We start from the raw sequence: 17,821 nt of genomic DNA on the forward strand, positions 1-17,821 counted from the left end.
TATAATATAGATATTCAAAATTGAACAAAATGAACCCAATCATGTAACAAATGAAGGCAAAACGAATGCAGGTAATTAAATTAAATTCCTGGAGTCCATTAAAAGGTTAAAAAGGTGAATTAATTCCTCAACATTCATTCAACAAGTAACTTAATGCTGCGCACTGTTTTTAGCTGAAGCGAGTGTCCCACTCTAACTGAAAACCCCAAAAAATTCATGTTTAACAGTCTTGGGTTTAAAAAATATTTTAAAAATATGCATTAGGCTACTCGGCTATTTGAAACACCACTGAATTTATTTAATTTTAACACTAAAATGAAGTAGTTTAACTGAAACACAGATAGCTTTATCATTTTAGAGTAGCTTAGCCATGTCCTTCAACCGCAGTTTATATGAAGTGAGACCTCACCCGGTGTGATGATGTGACGCCAATCAAAACCTTTATTTCTTATTCAGTACAAATCAACCACGCTCCAGTCACAACCTGTCTAAGCATTGCAATCATTTGCTGAAGTGTCCCACTCTCACTGGTGTCCCGCTCCGCCTGACCTCACCGCCTACTGATGGAGGCGCATATACTCGGCGATGCAGGCGGCAGTGTCCATCCTGCGGTAGCTGAGCGCGAGCTCCCAGGCCGTTTCCCCGTGTCCGTTGGGCCTGCCGGGGTCCGCGGTGAGTCCGAGCAGCAGTTGAACCACTTCCAGAGAGCCCTCCCTGGCGGCCAGGTGCAGCGGCAGGTTACCGTGCTCATCCAAGAGATTCACGTCTGCTTCGTGGTCAACCAGCACGCGCACCGTGTCCACGAAACCTTCGCGCGCGGCGTCGTGGGTCACGGTGAGATTGCAGACGGGGTCGCGCATGTTGGGGTTGGCTCCCGCTTTGAGCAAGGCTTCGGCGACGGCAGGGTTGCCCAGTTTCACCACCTGTAGAAGAAGAAGAAGAAGAAGAAGAAGAAGATATCAAAATGAGACTATACTGATTTAATCACAAAATAGCCTAAAGCTATTAATTTAGGCGTTAAAGTCTAAACATGTAGGCCTACTAAATGGCTACTACTAGGCTAGACCTACTACTACTACTAGGCTAATAGCCTAATAATAATAATAGTAATAATAATAATAGCAATAATAATAATTTGACTACTAATGGTGATCCTCAATAATCCTATTTACAATAGGGTTCGTAGCACTTGTCCCCTAATAATAACAGACTATAGCCAGTATTGCAAACTTATTCCAGTAACCCATAGGGCTAATCTGATTTGCCTACACATGACCTATGTAGCCTTAAAAAAAATCTAGTCCTATATGAATCCATGCAGCCTAAAAGCAATAATATAGTAGCCTAATGGTGAATTTTTGCAGTTCAAAACTGCACAGTTCAGTTTGACCCTGCCTCTGTTTCCTCATGCACCACCATTTTGTTACTGAATTCACTGACAGAGCACCAACTGCAGCCAGAACATTCCTATAGACTTAGGCCTACTTCTTCTTTTGCACAGCAGTAACACTGAACTTGGCTTATTGTTCATTATATCTACTTGTTTTTCTTAGACTAAAATGCCAAATCTATGCTGAAACTAAATTATGAAACTCAATTGCAAACTAAATAGTAGCCTAAATCAATCAAAGTTAATTTCAGCTTATGATTTTACGGTTTATTTAGGCCTACTGTATACAAATGTATAAGATTGCCTACACAAAACATAGCCTAGATTTTATGTAGGCTTAAAGTTAATTTCCAAAATGATTTGGAAATGCATATCTCTCCATAGATTTCTTCAGTTGAAGTTAGGCTATTTAATACTTAAACATAGACTATTTGACATTTGAAAATTACACATGAACAATTTTGATAATTCAGATTTTCAACACAAAAAGAGAAAGTGTATTTTCATTAGGCTATGTTAACTGCTTATTGCAAAGGCTTTGTTACACTGCATGCAGAACAATCTATCAATTTAACACGAACACACTCATTTTAATTTGAAAGATAGTTTACTCAAACCTGCAATGAAGTTCTCCCATATATATTACGTCCATTAACATCTGCTCCATTTCGCAGCAAAAACAACACTTCGGGTAGGTTTCCACTGGCAGAAGCACTGCAGAGCTTGTCAGATTGTGAACCTTCAGCCATTCTTATTAAGAAAAAAAACAGATGTAAAACAGATGTGAGACAAGGCCTTTCCTTTGCCAGGCTACGTTTGCAAAAGACTTTTCCGGAGGCCAGCAGGCCTTTTATACTGTATACAGTAGCATAGTACATCCCTGTGAGGCCTCAGTAACATGAGAGGTGATTGAATTAAACCAGGCTTTAGTCCCACCTCCCTCTCTGCATCATACACTATTCTGCAGGGTTGGCCTATTATAAATGGTTAGAGTTAACCCTCTCAAGCCCAGGCCCTTTTTTAACTGCATGAAAATGAAGCTAAGGTCAGACCTGCCAAAGGAAAGCCTAAAATGACATCTGCGAAAAAGAAAAAAAATGAAATCCGACATCAATAGATAAAATGTATCAAAAATGATACATAGGGCTTAAGGGTATCAAATAATGTAAATACTGTGGCTTTATGGGTCTTTAATGTCAAACAAAAAACATAGCAATGTTCCGTTTTTCACATAAACTATTATATTTAATACTTTATTTTTACACCATAAAAACTAAAGCAACTACATTAAGCCCCAAACTAAATACTGTCTGCCACCCTCTCTTCCTGCTTTCCTGTCCCCACTCTGCCTCACTCTGACTCGGCTGCAGCTGCACTCTGAGTCCCCTGACTTCCATGCGGTTGTTAGTCCGTAATAAACATGTACAAACAAGTATGCAACTTTCATAACCTTAAAAGTTGCAGGTAAAAAAATCTGTTCCACTCAATGACTATCACCCCCACCCCTCCCCAGCGTATCTATTCTCTGCTACTCATTCACCTCTATGTAGGCCTACTATAATACTTTGTTGTGTGTGTTCTATACACATTTATGAACATCTCTAATCAATTTTAGTAATAGCTAGCCTACTTTTTGTAGGCTACGTGGATTATGCCATTAAATTGGGGCATAGTTTTTGGTTTACATCACCTAAAGCCTGATATATCATATTTGATGCAAGGCACTTCTGAAGACGACAGGACAGCAAAAACTAAATATTTTTCTTTGAAATTCTGCACAGGCATTCTTGCACATCTAATACGCCTTGTGCATATACTGGAATTCAGAAACTCACATTTTCTATAGTGCACAGAGAACATAGTTTGTGTGTTTACATCCACAATCATTTTGAAAATGCAATTCAAAGATGTGATTAGCCTACACAAATCCACCATTATTATACACGAAGTAGCCTATGTTCGTCAGAATCTATTTATCTATTATTAGAATCAGACAAGGTTGTATTTTTTTGGAATTGGTAATCTATTTACCTGTTACCATTAAAAGATGTTGTTCAAAAATGGCAGTGGGCTTTAGAGGGTTTGTGCTATTATAATATAACAAGAATTCAAAATGTATTCAAATACCTCAAAGAAGTTCAAAAATTATTGGGTATTCCGGACTTTATTGGCTACTCGAGATTTGACATTTCTATCAAATATTAATGATTTCTATTTATTAAGATGATTCCAATACAGTCAGAGAGCTATCCTATTTTCAGCTGGACTAATAAGCTGACTAGCAGCTGGCTAATAACTTTTACTTCCATGCCAGTTTCGTGCCAAGCATATTTATAGGCTACTGACTGGGCAATTTCTCTTCAGTAAAGTCTAAACAATGTGGGTATTGGCTATATGGGGCCGAATTTACTACGATGTCGATGAATTAGCATTATTATTTTTTTTTTTTTTTACATTTAACCAGCTCCACCGCATGCCACATAATTTATAGAGGTGCAGTTTACCGAGTGATAACCTTCACTGCCAACAGCATATGTTTTAGTAACCAGACACAGTGAAACGGCTCTGTGTCTATGGGATGGCCTTACATTTTAACTCGAAATTTAAGGTGTTCAGTAACCATTTACAGTAAAACTTTCTACCTTTTATTTCTTTACCTAGCATCACATATGCCTAACTGTATAGGACACAACAATAATTCACTGCTGCATCTGCAGGGCACTCTGACTCTGATCCTTGACCTCCTTAATATTATTGGGTTGCTTGTAATGTTTGTGATCTCGGAGTTGAAGCTTATTCTATTATTGCACTAACTCTGGATAGCTTTATGTGCTTATATTTCTGTATGGTCACGTGTCTATTGCAGTTACAGGAGACATAAAGGCCTACAGTTTCCCCACAACAAAAGCGACAGGTAGGCTAAACCTAAAACGCCTAAAATGCAATATAATGTATTCGCAATACCTATGCATATTTTTTGTAATTTGTATTTTGTATCATAACCATGTATAGACAAGGCAACCTTTTGGTTTTTATGGAAATGTAGGATTGGTATTTGACAAAACTCACGTGAAATAAAATTAAAGCCATAACACAAGCTTTCTTCTCTGTAGCTCTCGATCATCCACATGGCCTGAATAAAACTGGCTATGATTTCAGTAAGGACATGCAACTACCGCGCGTCCTTTTCTCCGACCCGACGATCTGTAATATGCAAAAGAGAATTAAAAAAAAAAAAAAAAAAAACCTGAAAGAAAGAAAAAAAAAATCCATCTAGCTTTACAGGTTATCAAAACTACTACGATAACATTCACGCCCACTTCCCGCTCATTTTCAAAAGATGTTGCCAAAATGTAAGTGTGCAAATGACAATCTGTTGCAAAAGCATCCTGTGACACAAGCAAAATGGTGCGCATGACTGCCGAGTAACAGCTGTTTGGCCACAACGATCAATCACATTCATACCGAGAAAGCTTGTTTACATTCTGAAATATACTCCTACCGAGTTAATGATGATCCTCGAGCATTAAACCACTGTCATAACGACGTCCGATCCAATTTCTTTCAAGCTCTAGCCTGGATGCCCAAACATAGTTCACTATCTGCTGCCGAAATATCCTCGCCGACATGGCAAAAGATCGTTCATTTGAGGGCTATAGGCACTGGCTTGTCGGATATTTGGTGCGCAAAATCCCCTGTCAGTTTAATTTTGGTGAATACATTTTGAAATAGTTACCAGAAACTGTGAAATGAGATGATTGGACAAGAGCTAGAGATGAGGCGGGACTGGAGAGCGAGGGGGCTTTAGGAGAGAAGCCATTGGTGCGGGCGTGATGCTGCTGCTGCGACGTCTGCGTGTGAATCCCAATGTGCTGCTTGTATTCAGTAAAGCAATACACACAGGTCCCATTCAAGGGGAACAGCATCCCCCCATGGCATTTTTAATATAATCAGCCAGTCTCTCATTCCGAATCGTTCATTATAACTCGCACGCCAATAAACGGGAAGTCCAGCGAATATGGGAAAGAGGTTTCTGTTATTCTGTCTTCGGCTGTCAGCAACAGCCTTGTCAGCGGGTTTGGGTTGGTTTCCCTTCACCATACCGCCCTCTAGTGTTGAGAGACAGTCACCCTCTGCTGCAGCCCTGCTATTATCATACAGACTAAAAAAGGTCTTCAGTGTTTTCTGTTCTGTAGTTTAGATTAGTGGTTCCCCAAAGTGGGGTCTTTCTGGGGTCCTTGATAGGTCCCCAGCAGGTTCCCAGCAACATGAATAGTCCTATAATTTCACTCTTATTACACTCACTAGAAGGAAGCCTCAATAAGATAACGTATAAGGATGAGTATATGGGTGACTGCTATGATAACAAGTTTCACTCTCCCCACTCTCACCTACAATATAATAAGTCTATAGGCTACTAAATTATAACTAACAGCAAAACTCTTCTCAAATGGGGTTCCTTGGGACAAAATCATATAAAATTGGAGTCAGTGGTTGAATGCATATCTGTTTGGGGGGGCCTTGCAGTGAATATGTTTGGGAGATCACATTTACTGTGTTTTCTATCAATTCCTGGGCTGCTGTTATTAAGGCGCAATGCCGAAGAGTAATTTTGCCAACTGGGCAGGCGCATTAAACTCATTTAGGCACGACACTTTGGGCATATTGATCTGGGAGACAGAAACATAATCTATCGTATTTTTTATTTGTCATTTTTCATGAAAAGGAAAGTAGATAGTATTTATGTGGAGAAAAGTCAACTACACAACATCTCATCCATTCTCCTTAATAGAGCGCTTGTTCTCGGGTCCTTTTTTCCCACAAGCTGCAGTCACTTTACGTTAGCCGTAAAGCAATGGGCTAGCTGAGAATAATGATAGGAGATAACTGAACACTGTAGTTTACAGAATTGTGATTATCTGAAGCTGGTAGATCCCGATAAAGTTTCGTATTTGCAGTTTGCTAAGCTCTCGCACGTCGCCACGTCTGAGCAAAGTATTTTGTTAATATTCAGTCATCCTCTGTGAGGCGAGAAAGCGACGAGAGCCAGTAGAAGAATTGCTTTTAGCCAGTCATTGCCATGGCCTCCGATAGCGGCGATAGCAACATGGATAGAGAAATGATTTTGGCTGACTTTCAGGTGTGTCTCTCTATGTGTCCCCGTTTTTAGTAGCTAGCAAAGAAATGTAGTTAGCTAAACTGTCTGCTATTGTTGAATTGTCTTGGTGTCAACAACACACATCACCTGACTCACGTCGTAAACAGTAGACATGAGCTGAGCTTTGCTTTCTTTGGCTAGCAAACTAGCTAGCAAATTGACAGCTTGCTAACTGAATCAGAAGACAGTTATTAGCTGTTAGCTAGCTAACTAGGTAACTGTTATGCAAAGCTAACAACCTAGCCAGTGGCATGAATGGTGATTTTTGCCGTTTGTTAGTTTAGTAACTGTGTAGATAATATAGCTAAAATGTGACCCTGCGTTTCTGACGTTAACTGACAACTTGTTTACACACTGCCGTAACCATTTGTGGTTCAAGCTTATATAAGTAGCACCCCAGTTAGTTAGCAACCGTGCTTAATAACAATACCATTAAAAGGTATCCCACAGAAATTTAAACTTGGAAAATAATATTTAGGCCTCCTCGTTGGCTTCCCCATCATCGACATGTCATTTTAACCCTGTAATGTGAATTAGCTCGTCAAGTTAAATAATAGAGATAAGGATCATAAACCACTCGTGCAAGCTAACGCGTTGGCTAATTGGCTACCGTCCCAAGGTTAGCTGTTTTGATGTTGTTTAGGTCACACGCTAAACAGACATAAACTATGTTTAGTAACAAGCTATGGGTGCCAAGGTCTACAACACTCAAGATGATACGTCTTGTAGCTAGTTGACCAACAAGGGAGACTAAACGGCTAGCAGCAAAGAAACTAACTGTTTATGCCACGAATTAAGATAAGCTTTCAGTTTGTCATTTATGATGATTACCAAGCTCAAGTTCAGGTTCATTTATTTATATAGCCCTTTATCACAAGCATGTCTTAAAGTATTTTGCAGAGAATGAGCCTAACTAGATCTAACTGATCAACAATCAATCGTTGAACAGAATGATGTAAGACAAACACAAGGAAGCAGGACAAAGCATACTCAATAGCAGTTTTTTTCCAAAACACAGCAAGCCTAACTATTCTACATCGCCTAACCTACCCATAGACCCTTGAAGCATACAAGGAAAAACTTCCAAAACAGCGATAGAGTTTTGCAGAAAAGGAGGCACAAGCAGGCACAAACAGTTCAACAATATGAAACATGACAAGCCATGATGGAATAGATATCTGATAAAGCCACTGTCATGTCATTTACCAGTACGCAGAATCTGATGTAACTAACTCTGCTGTATGTGTGAGCCCCTAATGTAGAAACCTAGTTTGGATCTTGGAAGAAAGAGGAGTGGGTGAGAGTGGATATGTCTTTGGGGTAATCAAGTGGGGACCTCCCAAGTCACAGATGTTTTGTGGAGTTAGACCCATGACACCTCCAGATGTCACTAAATCCCAAAACCACCTCCCTCCACACCTGCTTGAAATGTCCTGCTCAGCAGTTCAGAAACCGAATTGCACCTACAATTAGTTTCTAAGTGACCGGCTGACCCGCTTAGCAGGTCAGTAACCGAATTGTGCCAATAATCAGGTTAAAGGGACAGCTGATCCTCCTAGCTTGAAGCAGCCTGCTCAGCAATCTAGAAACCGAATTGTATCAGCAAAAAAATTTGCTTAATTATGCATTACAGTTTTACCTGTAACTGAGAATAGTATATGGCTACACACTTCTAATACAATGCCATAGCTATGCCATGATATAATATAGCCTATAACCCATGTCTAAGTCACAAGATGCATTTCAATTGGTTTAAACCACAAGTGGTGTCCTTTCTTTTCAGCTATAGCTACTGGCTGCTCTTTTTCAGTTTCTTCAGAAGCTGCCTTCGTGGCTTAGTGTAACCCCTGACCATGAATTCCCAACTTCTTGAATAAACTAGTAGTGGATGTGGCCACAAATCTGTGGCACCCAACTTCTACAGGGTGAAACTTGGCTTTCTAACCTCACTGCTCAGCCGCAGCTGCTACTTCACTGTACCTCAGTTTCCTCCTTTCTTATGCTTCATCTACCATTTTTGTGTCTGTAATTTGCTGGCATATATCTACTTTTATTTACCAATTCCAAGCTTCCCCTAACTGCTGTAACCTGTATTTATTGTGTAATAATTCTTTCCTCACTTGTTTGCCTTCATGCACAAAGCCAGTTTAATTCATAGGGCTCACACTCCTAACTGCAAGAATTAATTTCTGTTTGTTTGCACTTGATTGCTCCTGCTCAGGACTCAAGCACTTACGTTCACTTGTACACTTGGTTATGCTGCCAAGTGTATCGTCCTTGGGCAAGACAAACTTTTCATCCTGACAGGATATGCCTGAGTGTTGCTGTTTCTGAAGACAGAGGATATGTGGGTTCTTCACGTAGCCACTGCTTGAGGTTTTGGAGTGAAGGTAGCACATCATAGGTTGCCCCGGTCATGAATCTAATCCCAGACATTTGCATATTCCAATGTTTATTTCCAACTAAGCTTCTTCTCTCAACACTTTTCCATTTCATCCATTGTCGCTGCCTAGCTTAAGAAACTACTTTGGCACACTGTTCCATGTTCTTCTGTCAATGTATTTGCTCCATCACCAGCTTCTTCTTTTCTAATGGTGTCTTTGTGCCATGCAGGTTTTCTTGCGCCATCACCAAGGCCTCCATGACCCCGTTGCATTTGCCCTACAATATCTCTGTATTTGCTGATTGTTTAACTGCTTGTTTAGGGATACATTTCTGGATCCCTACAGCCTTTTAGCATCAGCTCTGGTCTTATTTATGCACATTTGAATTCCTTTGTTAAATTAGAGGTAACTTGAGGAGCCTCTTTCCATACAGTGCTACACTGCTTAGACATCAAGGGACGCCTTGTCATTTCCTAACATGTGAGCTAATCATTCTCACTAACCTTCGAAATGAGTGTCACAACTTGTGAGTGAGATTGTGCTTCAGAGCATGAGATCGAATATAATCAGAAACTTGGGCTCAGGAAAGTTAATACAGTAAGAGTAGTTACTTTAACCTTTAGGAGTTATACTAAAATGTTAGTGAAAGAGCAATCTTGCATGTTATGTGATTACTGGAGAGCCTGAACAAGCATTGTGCAAAAGCTATGCCATATGGGATGGATACAGAACTCGTAACAAATACTGAATCGAAAAATGGACATCAAACAATAGTAAGTTAAACAAGCTTTTGGGCTAGAAAGAGGTAAATGAGTCATCTGATGTGCAAGTTAGTTCTAGAGGGATATAAACAAAATATCAACGTTGTGGTTTGTTGATGTTTTGGAAAGTATCTGAGATGAATAGAATGAAATGTCTCATACTGACAATGTGTCACACTAGAAGACAGTGTGTTTGTGACAATGTGTCACACTGACAGACCAAAGACAGATGGTGCTTGTGGCTTGATCTTTGGGCTTCTGGCTTTATCTGCTTTATTTCACACTTCCAAATGTACTATAATTGGAATTGGTGAATCCTGACCCACTTTGCAATGTTGAAATCGCTTTGGTACTCTGAAGGACTCTGAATTCTGCACTCTCCTAACAAGTCAAGAGAGGGCAGAGATCAGGAGAAACTGGTGGCTTTTTATTGATCAGGACATCACTGACTGTGGGCTGCTGTCCTCTAATTGCTTCTCCAATTAGAGGAGCTGGGCTTGATGGACCTGGAAAGCAGGGTGGCAGATTTCCGGCTCTAAGTAGCACTGAAACTGCTATATGGAGCCAACACTTGCTGGAGAGGACCAGCGTGTGCACTGCTGTGGAGGGCTAGAAGTTTAGGGCTGCTGGACCATCAGCTTTTCCAAATGAAGCAGGCAGAGCACAATGCCACAGATCTCTCATGATTTCACAATTCAATCCTGAGGGCCTGGTGCCTGCTGAGGCATACATTTGTGGAGTATATAGTGCCTGGACTGTGGGTTTGGGAGGTGGCTCTCTTCCTTAACTCAGTGTTTCCATTGGATTCGTGCAAAGTTGGTTTTGCCACCTAATGCATTGCCTTATGAGAGGTGGCATCACCAAGCTGGGTCCTCTGCTGTCCTGTCCTGGCAGTAAAACCCCCAGGAGCTTGCCCATGAGGCTGGAGTGATGTCCCTGAGAGAGCTAGGGGGGGTAGTTTTGGGGTGAGGGGGAGGTTCCTGAGTTCCCTGTATTGATCTCTGTATTGAGGGTATCAGCAAAAACTGGGGGCTGGCAGGAGCAAGGGTGGCTGCTGTCCTTTGCTACTCTGAGACTGCCGCAGTAAGGCTTTGTATGCAGTTTGTGTTAAGGTCAGTAACCTCCGGGTCTTTAGAGGTACCAGTAGCACCCATGGCAGGAGGCACTGGGTGACGAGGGCATTGTAGAGTAGAGCTTGAATCGGACCCATACTGATCTGAGCCCGGTCTGAAGTAGAGTAAAACTACAAGCATACCAGCAGCTATTTTGAGAAAAAAAAACATTGCTGTATTAAATTTAAGATACAAAGATTAGATTTAGATTTAAATACGCTCACATTTAAAGATCAAAATGATCTCAATTTTACTGCAGCTGAGCTTGAGCGAGAGTCAATCGGTCAGCAGTCTTAACGCTGTAGCCTGACCTGATCAACCCAAGGGAGTGATGAATGATGAAAGAATCAGAGCTCGAACCGGTCCGAACCCTCTGGCTCGGATCGGGTCCCTTCCGGCTCAGGTATAGATTGCGAACTCCATTCCAAAGTTTAGGGGGAGAGTGCTGAACAAGCTGCCGCTTCCTAAGAGGGAAGGGGACCTGCAGTGGAGGATGGGCCCCTGGACCGGGGGTGGGAGATGGTTGTGCTTGTGGATTATCAGAAACCTTTATGTATTTTTTCAATGTCAGTGGGTTACATGTGTTTTGAACTTGTTGAGTGCTCTGTGTGAAACACTGGGGGAGACTTTCTGTATGGGAAGCTTCATTCTTGGGTCATGTCCAATCATATGTTTCATGAAACTGACTGCAGCAAAAGCTCATACAATGTATGTGACCTCATTCTCTGTTCTCATTCTTTTTTTTTCTTCTCTGTTTCCCTTCTCACAGGCTTGCACTGGAATTGACAACATTGCAGAGGCAATCACTCTGCTAGAGCTTAATAACTGGGATTTAGTGGTAAGTTCATTATCTGTAGGCTTTGGCCATCACTCTTTCACAGACAGGCTCAGTTCATGGAGAGTACGAGTTCATGACTGCCGTTAACATCCTACCATTCACTCTGTGTAGTTATGTAACGGCCACATTATTTCTGTATTCTGCTCAGTCTCTCTAGTTGTTAAGCAGACAGCAGCTCACCTGTGCTTCAGTGGCTGGGAGAGAGGATGTGTCCTGCAAGAGGTGTGGGGGAGAAGATGTTTTTCTGATAGAAACGTGCATTGAGAGTATGAATGTGTCTTTCCAGGTTTGTGTTAACGCACGATGAGTTTGAAAAAGAAGAAGCCCTTTACCGTAAAGTGCATATTGGAAGGGGTGCAGTCTATATTTAGATTGGTGCTGTTCAGGGGGCTGGCAGGAGTTCAAAGCAAGCAGCAGCAGTCCAAGCAGTGGCAGGACAGACACCGGGGCCACTGCACCTGTAAATCTGATGACTTGCAGTTCCTCTGCGGTGGCTGGTGGGTTGCGCAAACCTTGACAAAAGAAATCTTTTTGTGTGTGTGTGTGTATGGGGTGTAGGTAGAGAGCAGTTTGGGGAACAAAGCATCAAAGCATGGATATCTAATGAACAGTATTGCCAAAAAGAAATGCCCCTCATAGTTAGTGTTTATATACCCTGTACTCATCTAACCTGTATTGTACAGTACAGCTACATAGTGGCTATAAGAGTAATCACTCTCCTTTTGTAGTTTTAGCTTATTCTGCACGGTGGTTATCAATAGAAGCAACATGATAGAAACTCTGATAAAACACTGATTAAAAACACAAAGCAGAGAAACAAATTAGTTATTTTAAGTAATTTAAGAAACCCCAAGGGGCTTATAAAAACGTATTACCTCAAAACAAATGAAATAAACAAACAACAAAATAATTAGAAAAATCCCAGGCACAACTGAATTGTAAAAAGACAGCAGAACACAATGCATACAGTGATAAGGGAGATAAAAAAAAAAAAGATAAAAAAAAAAAATGAAATTATAGGAGAGAGAGAACTGTCATGCCAATAAAGCACCTTGAATTGAATTGAAAAATTGATACAGAGAGAGTATGTGTGTGAGTATTTTAGTGAATATATGTGTGAAAAAGAAAAGGAGAGAGATAATTTGTAAATTGAGTTACTAAGGCAAAACCCCAAGTATTTTGTTTCATTAGACTGCAGGGTGTCTGGAGATCTGAACATGGTTTCAATTGTATTATTTAAACACAACATCTTAAATACAGTTAAATATCACATTTAAAGTCTTTCATTCTCACTGGCATTAAAAAGGTCTTAAAATGTCTTAAATTTGACTTGATGAAACTTGTAGACACACTGGACAAGCCTATAAATCTATATTTGAAATTGTTGAGAGATGTAGATTCTTTTTATTGGCACATTTCTGTAGGCCAGTGCTTTTAGTATCCATTAACTGTGAAGATCATGAACTTGAATGTCATCATTTCATGTGCCATGTGTATCACATGCTGTGCCAGTACTCTGATGGAGCCAAGCTAACTATAACTGAGTAGCATAGGATATGAAATATTGAGAGAGATTTTTTTGCTCACATAATTCTTTTTTATACTTTCAGTGAATAGAGTATTTAACAGAGAATCCAGACATAAAATCCAGGATAAATGCATTGTGAAATCCTTTTGTAGCACAAAACATATCATTTTACAGCCACTACATGATCAGGCTAGTACAGAACAACTAACTTCAGTTTGCTTTTTCTGCTAATAAAGCGAGGTATAGCGAGTGTTCGAGAGCAATCCATTCAACTGCCAATTCAAACAAAAGCTCAGAACAAACTGACAGCGGTTACTGTCATCTGTTTTGTCTTTTCAGCTCTCTTTGTTTTGAGCAGACCTCCCTCCCTGAATATTCCCTCATTCCCTATCACACTTGTTTTCTTCTAAATTCCTACAGCCTACAAAAGGCTACACTCTCCTTGTCAGTCTGACAAACGCTACATCATTGCCAAGCAGGGTGGTAAATTCACACGATCCACTAACAAAATACTGGTCTGTTCTATGTAACCAATCACCCTGGCAGGTACCAGACATCATTTAGAGGTTCTATTCCATTAAAAAAAAAAAAAAAAAATGGTGAAAGGGACAGATTAATTATGTGATTTATTAGCTGCTGTGTCAAGTGGACAAAAAAATGTATTTAACTTGTCAGGGTGGTCCCCAGGATTTTGTGTACTAAATGACTTAAAGGACAGTTCCTGTGTGAATTGAGGTTTTGCTCGTTTTCCTTCCCTTTTAATGTTAAAAGATACGGCTGGTATTTTTACAAAAATTTCTTATTGTCAACAAATCCTATGAAAATAACAAAATCAACAATGCGTTTGCTCTACTCCCATTACTTTCTCACTTCCCACGTTCCCTTTTTAGCTTTCAAACTGGAAGTCATTGGCTCCAGTTGTAAGCTAAAAACCTTTAAATAAGCTCACAAAGACATAGTTTCAATTTTAAAAATCGATAACTTAGGGCTGGGCGATATGGACCAAAAATCATGTCTCGGTATTTTTAGGCTGAATGGCGATACATGATATATATCTTGGTATTTTCTACGAAGTGGGCTAAATGTTCAGTTGTAAGTAGGGCTGGGTGATATGGACAAAATCAAATATCACAATATTTTTGACCAAATACCTCGATATCGATATTGCAACAATATTGTAGGGATGACTATTGGTGCTTTCACTTTCGATATAATATCGATATATTGCCCAGCCCTACGCTAACTGTTACCATGAAAAGTCAGGCTATTGTAGTTATTATCAAATCAAATTCAAATGGGAAAAAATTCTTCATTACGATGGAGGCTATTTTCAGTGCTACAGAACTACTTTTACCTGAGATTGACAACGTGTTATGGTCGGCTTATTAAGTTGTTTGAGGAAAAAGTTGGCTGGCCCGGTGCATCGTGATGATGAAATATGTTGCCCAGAGCAACGGCATGGCTCTTTGACGTGTTTTTAATAGTTTTTTTTAATACAGTGGAGTTCTATGGCTACTGAGACATGGCTGTATTGGGCATCGGCTACATGGACGAGACTTGTCAGCAAAACAAATTCATTGCCGATATTTTCATAGGCTTTTTTGACCGTAAGAAATGCATTAAAAAACAACAGCCTTATCCTTTAATTTTGAAAGTTTTTACATGCATGCGCCACAAATAAAGAGATTTTTAAATCAGTTTTGCCATACCTCTCGGGCTCATTCACTCCCATTCCATTCCAACGGCATAGAAAAACAACTGGAGACTTCTAATTCGGTAGAGGTAATCCATCACTGTGAATGTGAAGCCGACAAACACATTTTGCAAAGTTGCATTAGAATGCTAATATCAGACTATAAACTTTTACAGTTCTGTTCACCGTTTCATATTAACTAGTGCAATGCCCGTTCAAAGTAGGCGTAGGCTATCAGTCGCTTGCTTTGAGCCCCGCTGCTGCACAGAGCGCTGTTCGCTTGTTTATTCAAAGTTTATTAATATTGAACATGTCGCGTGTCCAATCCAACACTGCACGTCCTTGGGTCCCCAGCAATACACCCGCCAAGTGTGAAGTAGATCGGACGAACGGTTCTCAAGATTAGTGGTCGACCGATATGGGTTTTTCAATGGCTGATGCCGATATTTAGAGAGCAGGGTGGCTGATGGCCGATATATAATGCTGATATCATGTTGTTGTTGTTTATTTTTGCATCTGATAAAATACAACAATTTAGTAATAATAACAAATGTTGTTTTAGATGGACTTTTTTTTAATGAATGAAATAGAAAAATACATTGGGTTATGCTGTAGATTTCAGAACGTGACTGGTATTTAAGGGAGAGCGGGGTACAGTATGTCAGAAGCTACGTCATTCAACTGCATTATTCTATACATTATAACATAATATATATTTAACGCTAGCCAGTAACGGTTTTAGATTAGATTTGCTGTCATTCAGGATGGGAGAAACGTGTTAACATTTAGAAAAGATGATGGTGACTGAGGAAATTTAGGCAAACGTTTATAGCAGGGTGCATGAGAGTTTTAGTACAGGGCTTGAAACTAACTTTTTCACCACCTTCCCAAACCTGTCCCGAAGCATATTTTTGTTTGTTTATGTTTGTTGACAGACTCGGTTACAAGCCAAATAGCCAATCTAAGCAATCAAAGGCATTAAAAAATAATAACTTTGTTCACTCGCATTGCACAGCCTTCTCATATCATCTACCAAGTGACTAGAGGTGACAACAATGTGATAGAGTGGAGATTCAGTCCCGCGAATCCACTACTATCTCTCATTAAACACTGTGCCAAGTTAGCTTGGTGTATTGAAGCACAGACAAACACACACACACGTGCGCAGAGGGAGAGAGACACGTACACAAGTGCAGAAATATTATGTTAGCTAGAAGCCCATAACGTTCGTTCCCCAAAACGTTATTAGCAAATTGATAACGTTAACGCTAGCTTTCGGACTCCTGTTAACGTAAGCCCACTTGTTGAATCAAGGCTATCTCTAGCCCATTAGCAAATGCAACCGACTGTAACTAACGTTGGGTATAACTATCAAATCAATCGCTTATGATAGCAGATTGTTGACTTGAGACGAGAGGAGAGGTTCATCAACCCTGTCTTCATCCTCTGCCTCAGCTGACAGCAGGTGTTGCTGGCTTTGCCCACTTGAGAATAGTTCTCTCTTACCGTTTTCTCTCAGGTAACGTTACATCCAGCATTGGCACGTTTCCCACTGTTCCACAGCACCCACCACTGACGTCTGCCTGTTCACCACTGACGTTCTGCCCGTGGTGAAATTGACACAAGGGGGAGCGCTAACATCGTTCCACAGCAGCCACACTGACAAGGCTGCCTGCAGATGTGTCTGCAGACATTTTTTGTTTATCGGCCTCATTAACGCAGGCATCGGCCGATGCCGATTATCTCAAAATGCCATTAATCAGCCCAACGATTAATCGGTCGACCACTACTTGAAATATGCGAAGGACACACATACAGACAGAGATTCATTGCTTTATAGTATGATGCGCGCATTCTGGAACAGTGCGAGAGCTGACGAGACAGGAGGGGCGTCTTACTTCTGCTTTCTGCTTCTCTGATTTTCGCGTTTTCCCATCCAAAATAAAAGTTTCAACCAATAGTGAACGTTCTCTGTGGTTACATAGAACCCACTTTCTGTCAATCACAACCCAGTCAAGCCAACAGGCAAACCAAAGGAAAGTAAACTATAGCTATAGTCCATACAATTTAAATGGAAAATAAAGCTTGATTTTACACAATTATGGCTTCTTTACTGGGAGTACCTCGTAATATTTAGGTAGCATTTATTTCAAAATATTTACTTTGAAAAACAACTAAGATGAGGGAGAAATAGCAAATATCTCTTAATGTCATAAACAGTAAGGGAATGCAGGAAATGAGCAAAACCTCCAATCATGGTGGAATTATCCTTCAACTGTTTAAGTAATCATTTGTTTCAGCAGATTGATCCATGGGAAAGTTCATGATTGATGAGAAATCTGTGTGTGTGTTGTTATGCACAATGTGTGATAGATGATTGGCATGTTACAGCACCTTTTTAAAAGTACCTTTATAATATTACTGTCATCTCTAGACTAGCCAGTGTTGATTGTGTCTTGATGATGGCAGACACTGGCAAGATGGTGATCATTGCTCCATAATTTACACAGGGGAATCTATGCATGCAGCTAAAGCATTCCACATCCAAATTTAATCTTATGTTTGGAAATGGATTGCTGTTCCCTCAGTTGCTCTTAACGTCTCTCTGTCCTCACCCACACACAGGATTAGGATGGCACGTTATAGACAAGATATATGGTCTGTGATTATTTCTGTTTTATTATTTTGTCCGCCTACGGCTACTATCTTAATCTCAAATAAAGGCAGCCTCTCTTCATACTTGAAGCCAGTGGCTTGGAATTTAGGGGTATATTTTGATTGCAACTTGACCTTTGACGAGCAGGTGAAGAGGGTAATGCAGAAATATATCCAAAATCAAACCATTCCTATCTTCAACCGACCTAGAGAAGGTCATGCATGCCTTTATCTTCTCCTCTCTACTCCTCCCTCAGTCAAAGGTCTCTCTCACGCCTCTAGCTCATACAGAATGCAGCTGC

General features: G+C 40.4%; 2 protein-coding genes across 6 annotated transcripts in view; one reads left to right on the plus strand and one right to left on the minus strand.

Annotated features, from left to right (window-relative positions):
• Window positions 1-428: 428 nt before the first annotated feature.
• cdkn2c (cyclin-dependent kinase inhibitor 2C (p18, inhibits CDK4)) lies at window positions 429-5,083 on the minus strand. 3 transcript variants are annotated; one of them, XM_071528007.1, is made up of 4 exons: window positions 4,893-5,083; window positions 4,460-4,594; window positions 2,008-2,140; window positions 429-923 (listed from the first exon to the last, which is right to left on the minus strand). In XM_071528007.1, exons 3-4 carry the CDS (start codon window positions 2,137-2,139, stop codon window positions 558-560), a joined length of 498 nt encoding a protein of 165 aa, XP_071384108.1. In that variant the 5' UTR covers window position 2,140; window positions 4,460-4,594; window positions 4,893-5,083; the 3' UTR covers window positions 429-557. The 3 variants fall into 3 exon arrangements, with proteins under 3 accessions (XP_071384108.1, XP_071384110.1, XP_071384109.1); XM_071528009.1 differs by lacking the exon at window positions 4,460-4,594; XM_071528008.1 differs by lacking the exons at window positions 4,460-4,594; window positions 4,893-5,083 and having other exon boundaries at window positions 2,008-2,186.
• A 1,177-nt stretch (window positions 5,084-6,260) lies between these two features.
• Window positions 6,261-17,821, plus strand: part of faf1 (Fas (TNFRSF6) associated factor 1) — a 73,597-nt gene continuing 62,036 nt past the window's right edge. For 2 of the 3 annotated variants that reach the window (XM_071528002.1, XM_071528001.1), the window contains exons 1-2: window positions 6,261-6,530; window positions 11,575-11,643. In XM_071528002.1, the coding sequence (XP_071384103.1) occupies window positions 6,471-6,530; window positions 11,575-11,643 (129 nt within the window). In that variant the 5' untranslated portion in view covers window positions 6,261-6,470. Of the gene's footprint in view, window positions 6,531-9,590; window positions 9,706-11,574; window positions 11,644-17,821 lie in introns of those variants that run through there. The other variant, XM_071528000.1, reaches the window with a different exon arrangement.

The sequence above is a fragment of the Centroberyx affinis genome, unplaced genomic scaffold (genome assembly GCF_046629955.1).
Source record: "Centroberyx affinis isolate AG114_WGS23_722 - 3 ecotype Tasmania unplaced genomic scaffold, CSIRO-AGI_Caff_v1 ptg001599l_1, whole genome shotgun sequence".
NCBI classification, from domain to species: domain Eukaryota; kingdom Metazoa; phylum Chordata; class Actinopteri; order Beryciformes; family Berycidae; genus Centroberyx; species Centroberyx affinis.

Excerpts from the sequence above, each read along its gene's own strand:
- cdkn2c (XM_071528009.1), bottom strand. The coding sequence starts at position 2,139 with ATGGCTGAAGGTTCACAATCTGACAAGCTCTGCAGTGCTTCTGCCAGT. Across the intron at positions 924-2,007 it reads ATGGGAGAACTTCATTGCAG|GTGGTGAAACTGGGCAACCC; the intron begins GTTTGAGTAAAC and ends CTTCTTCTACAG.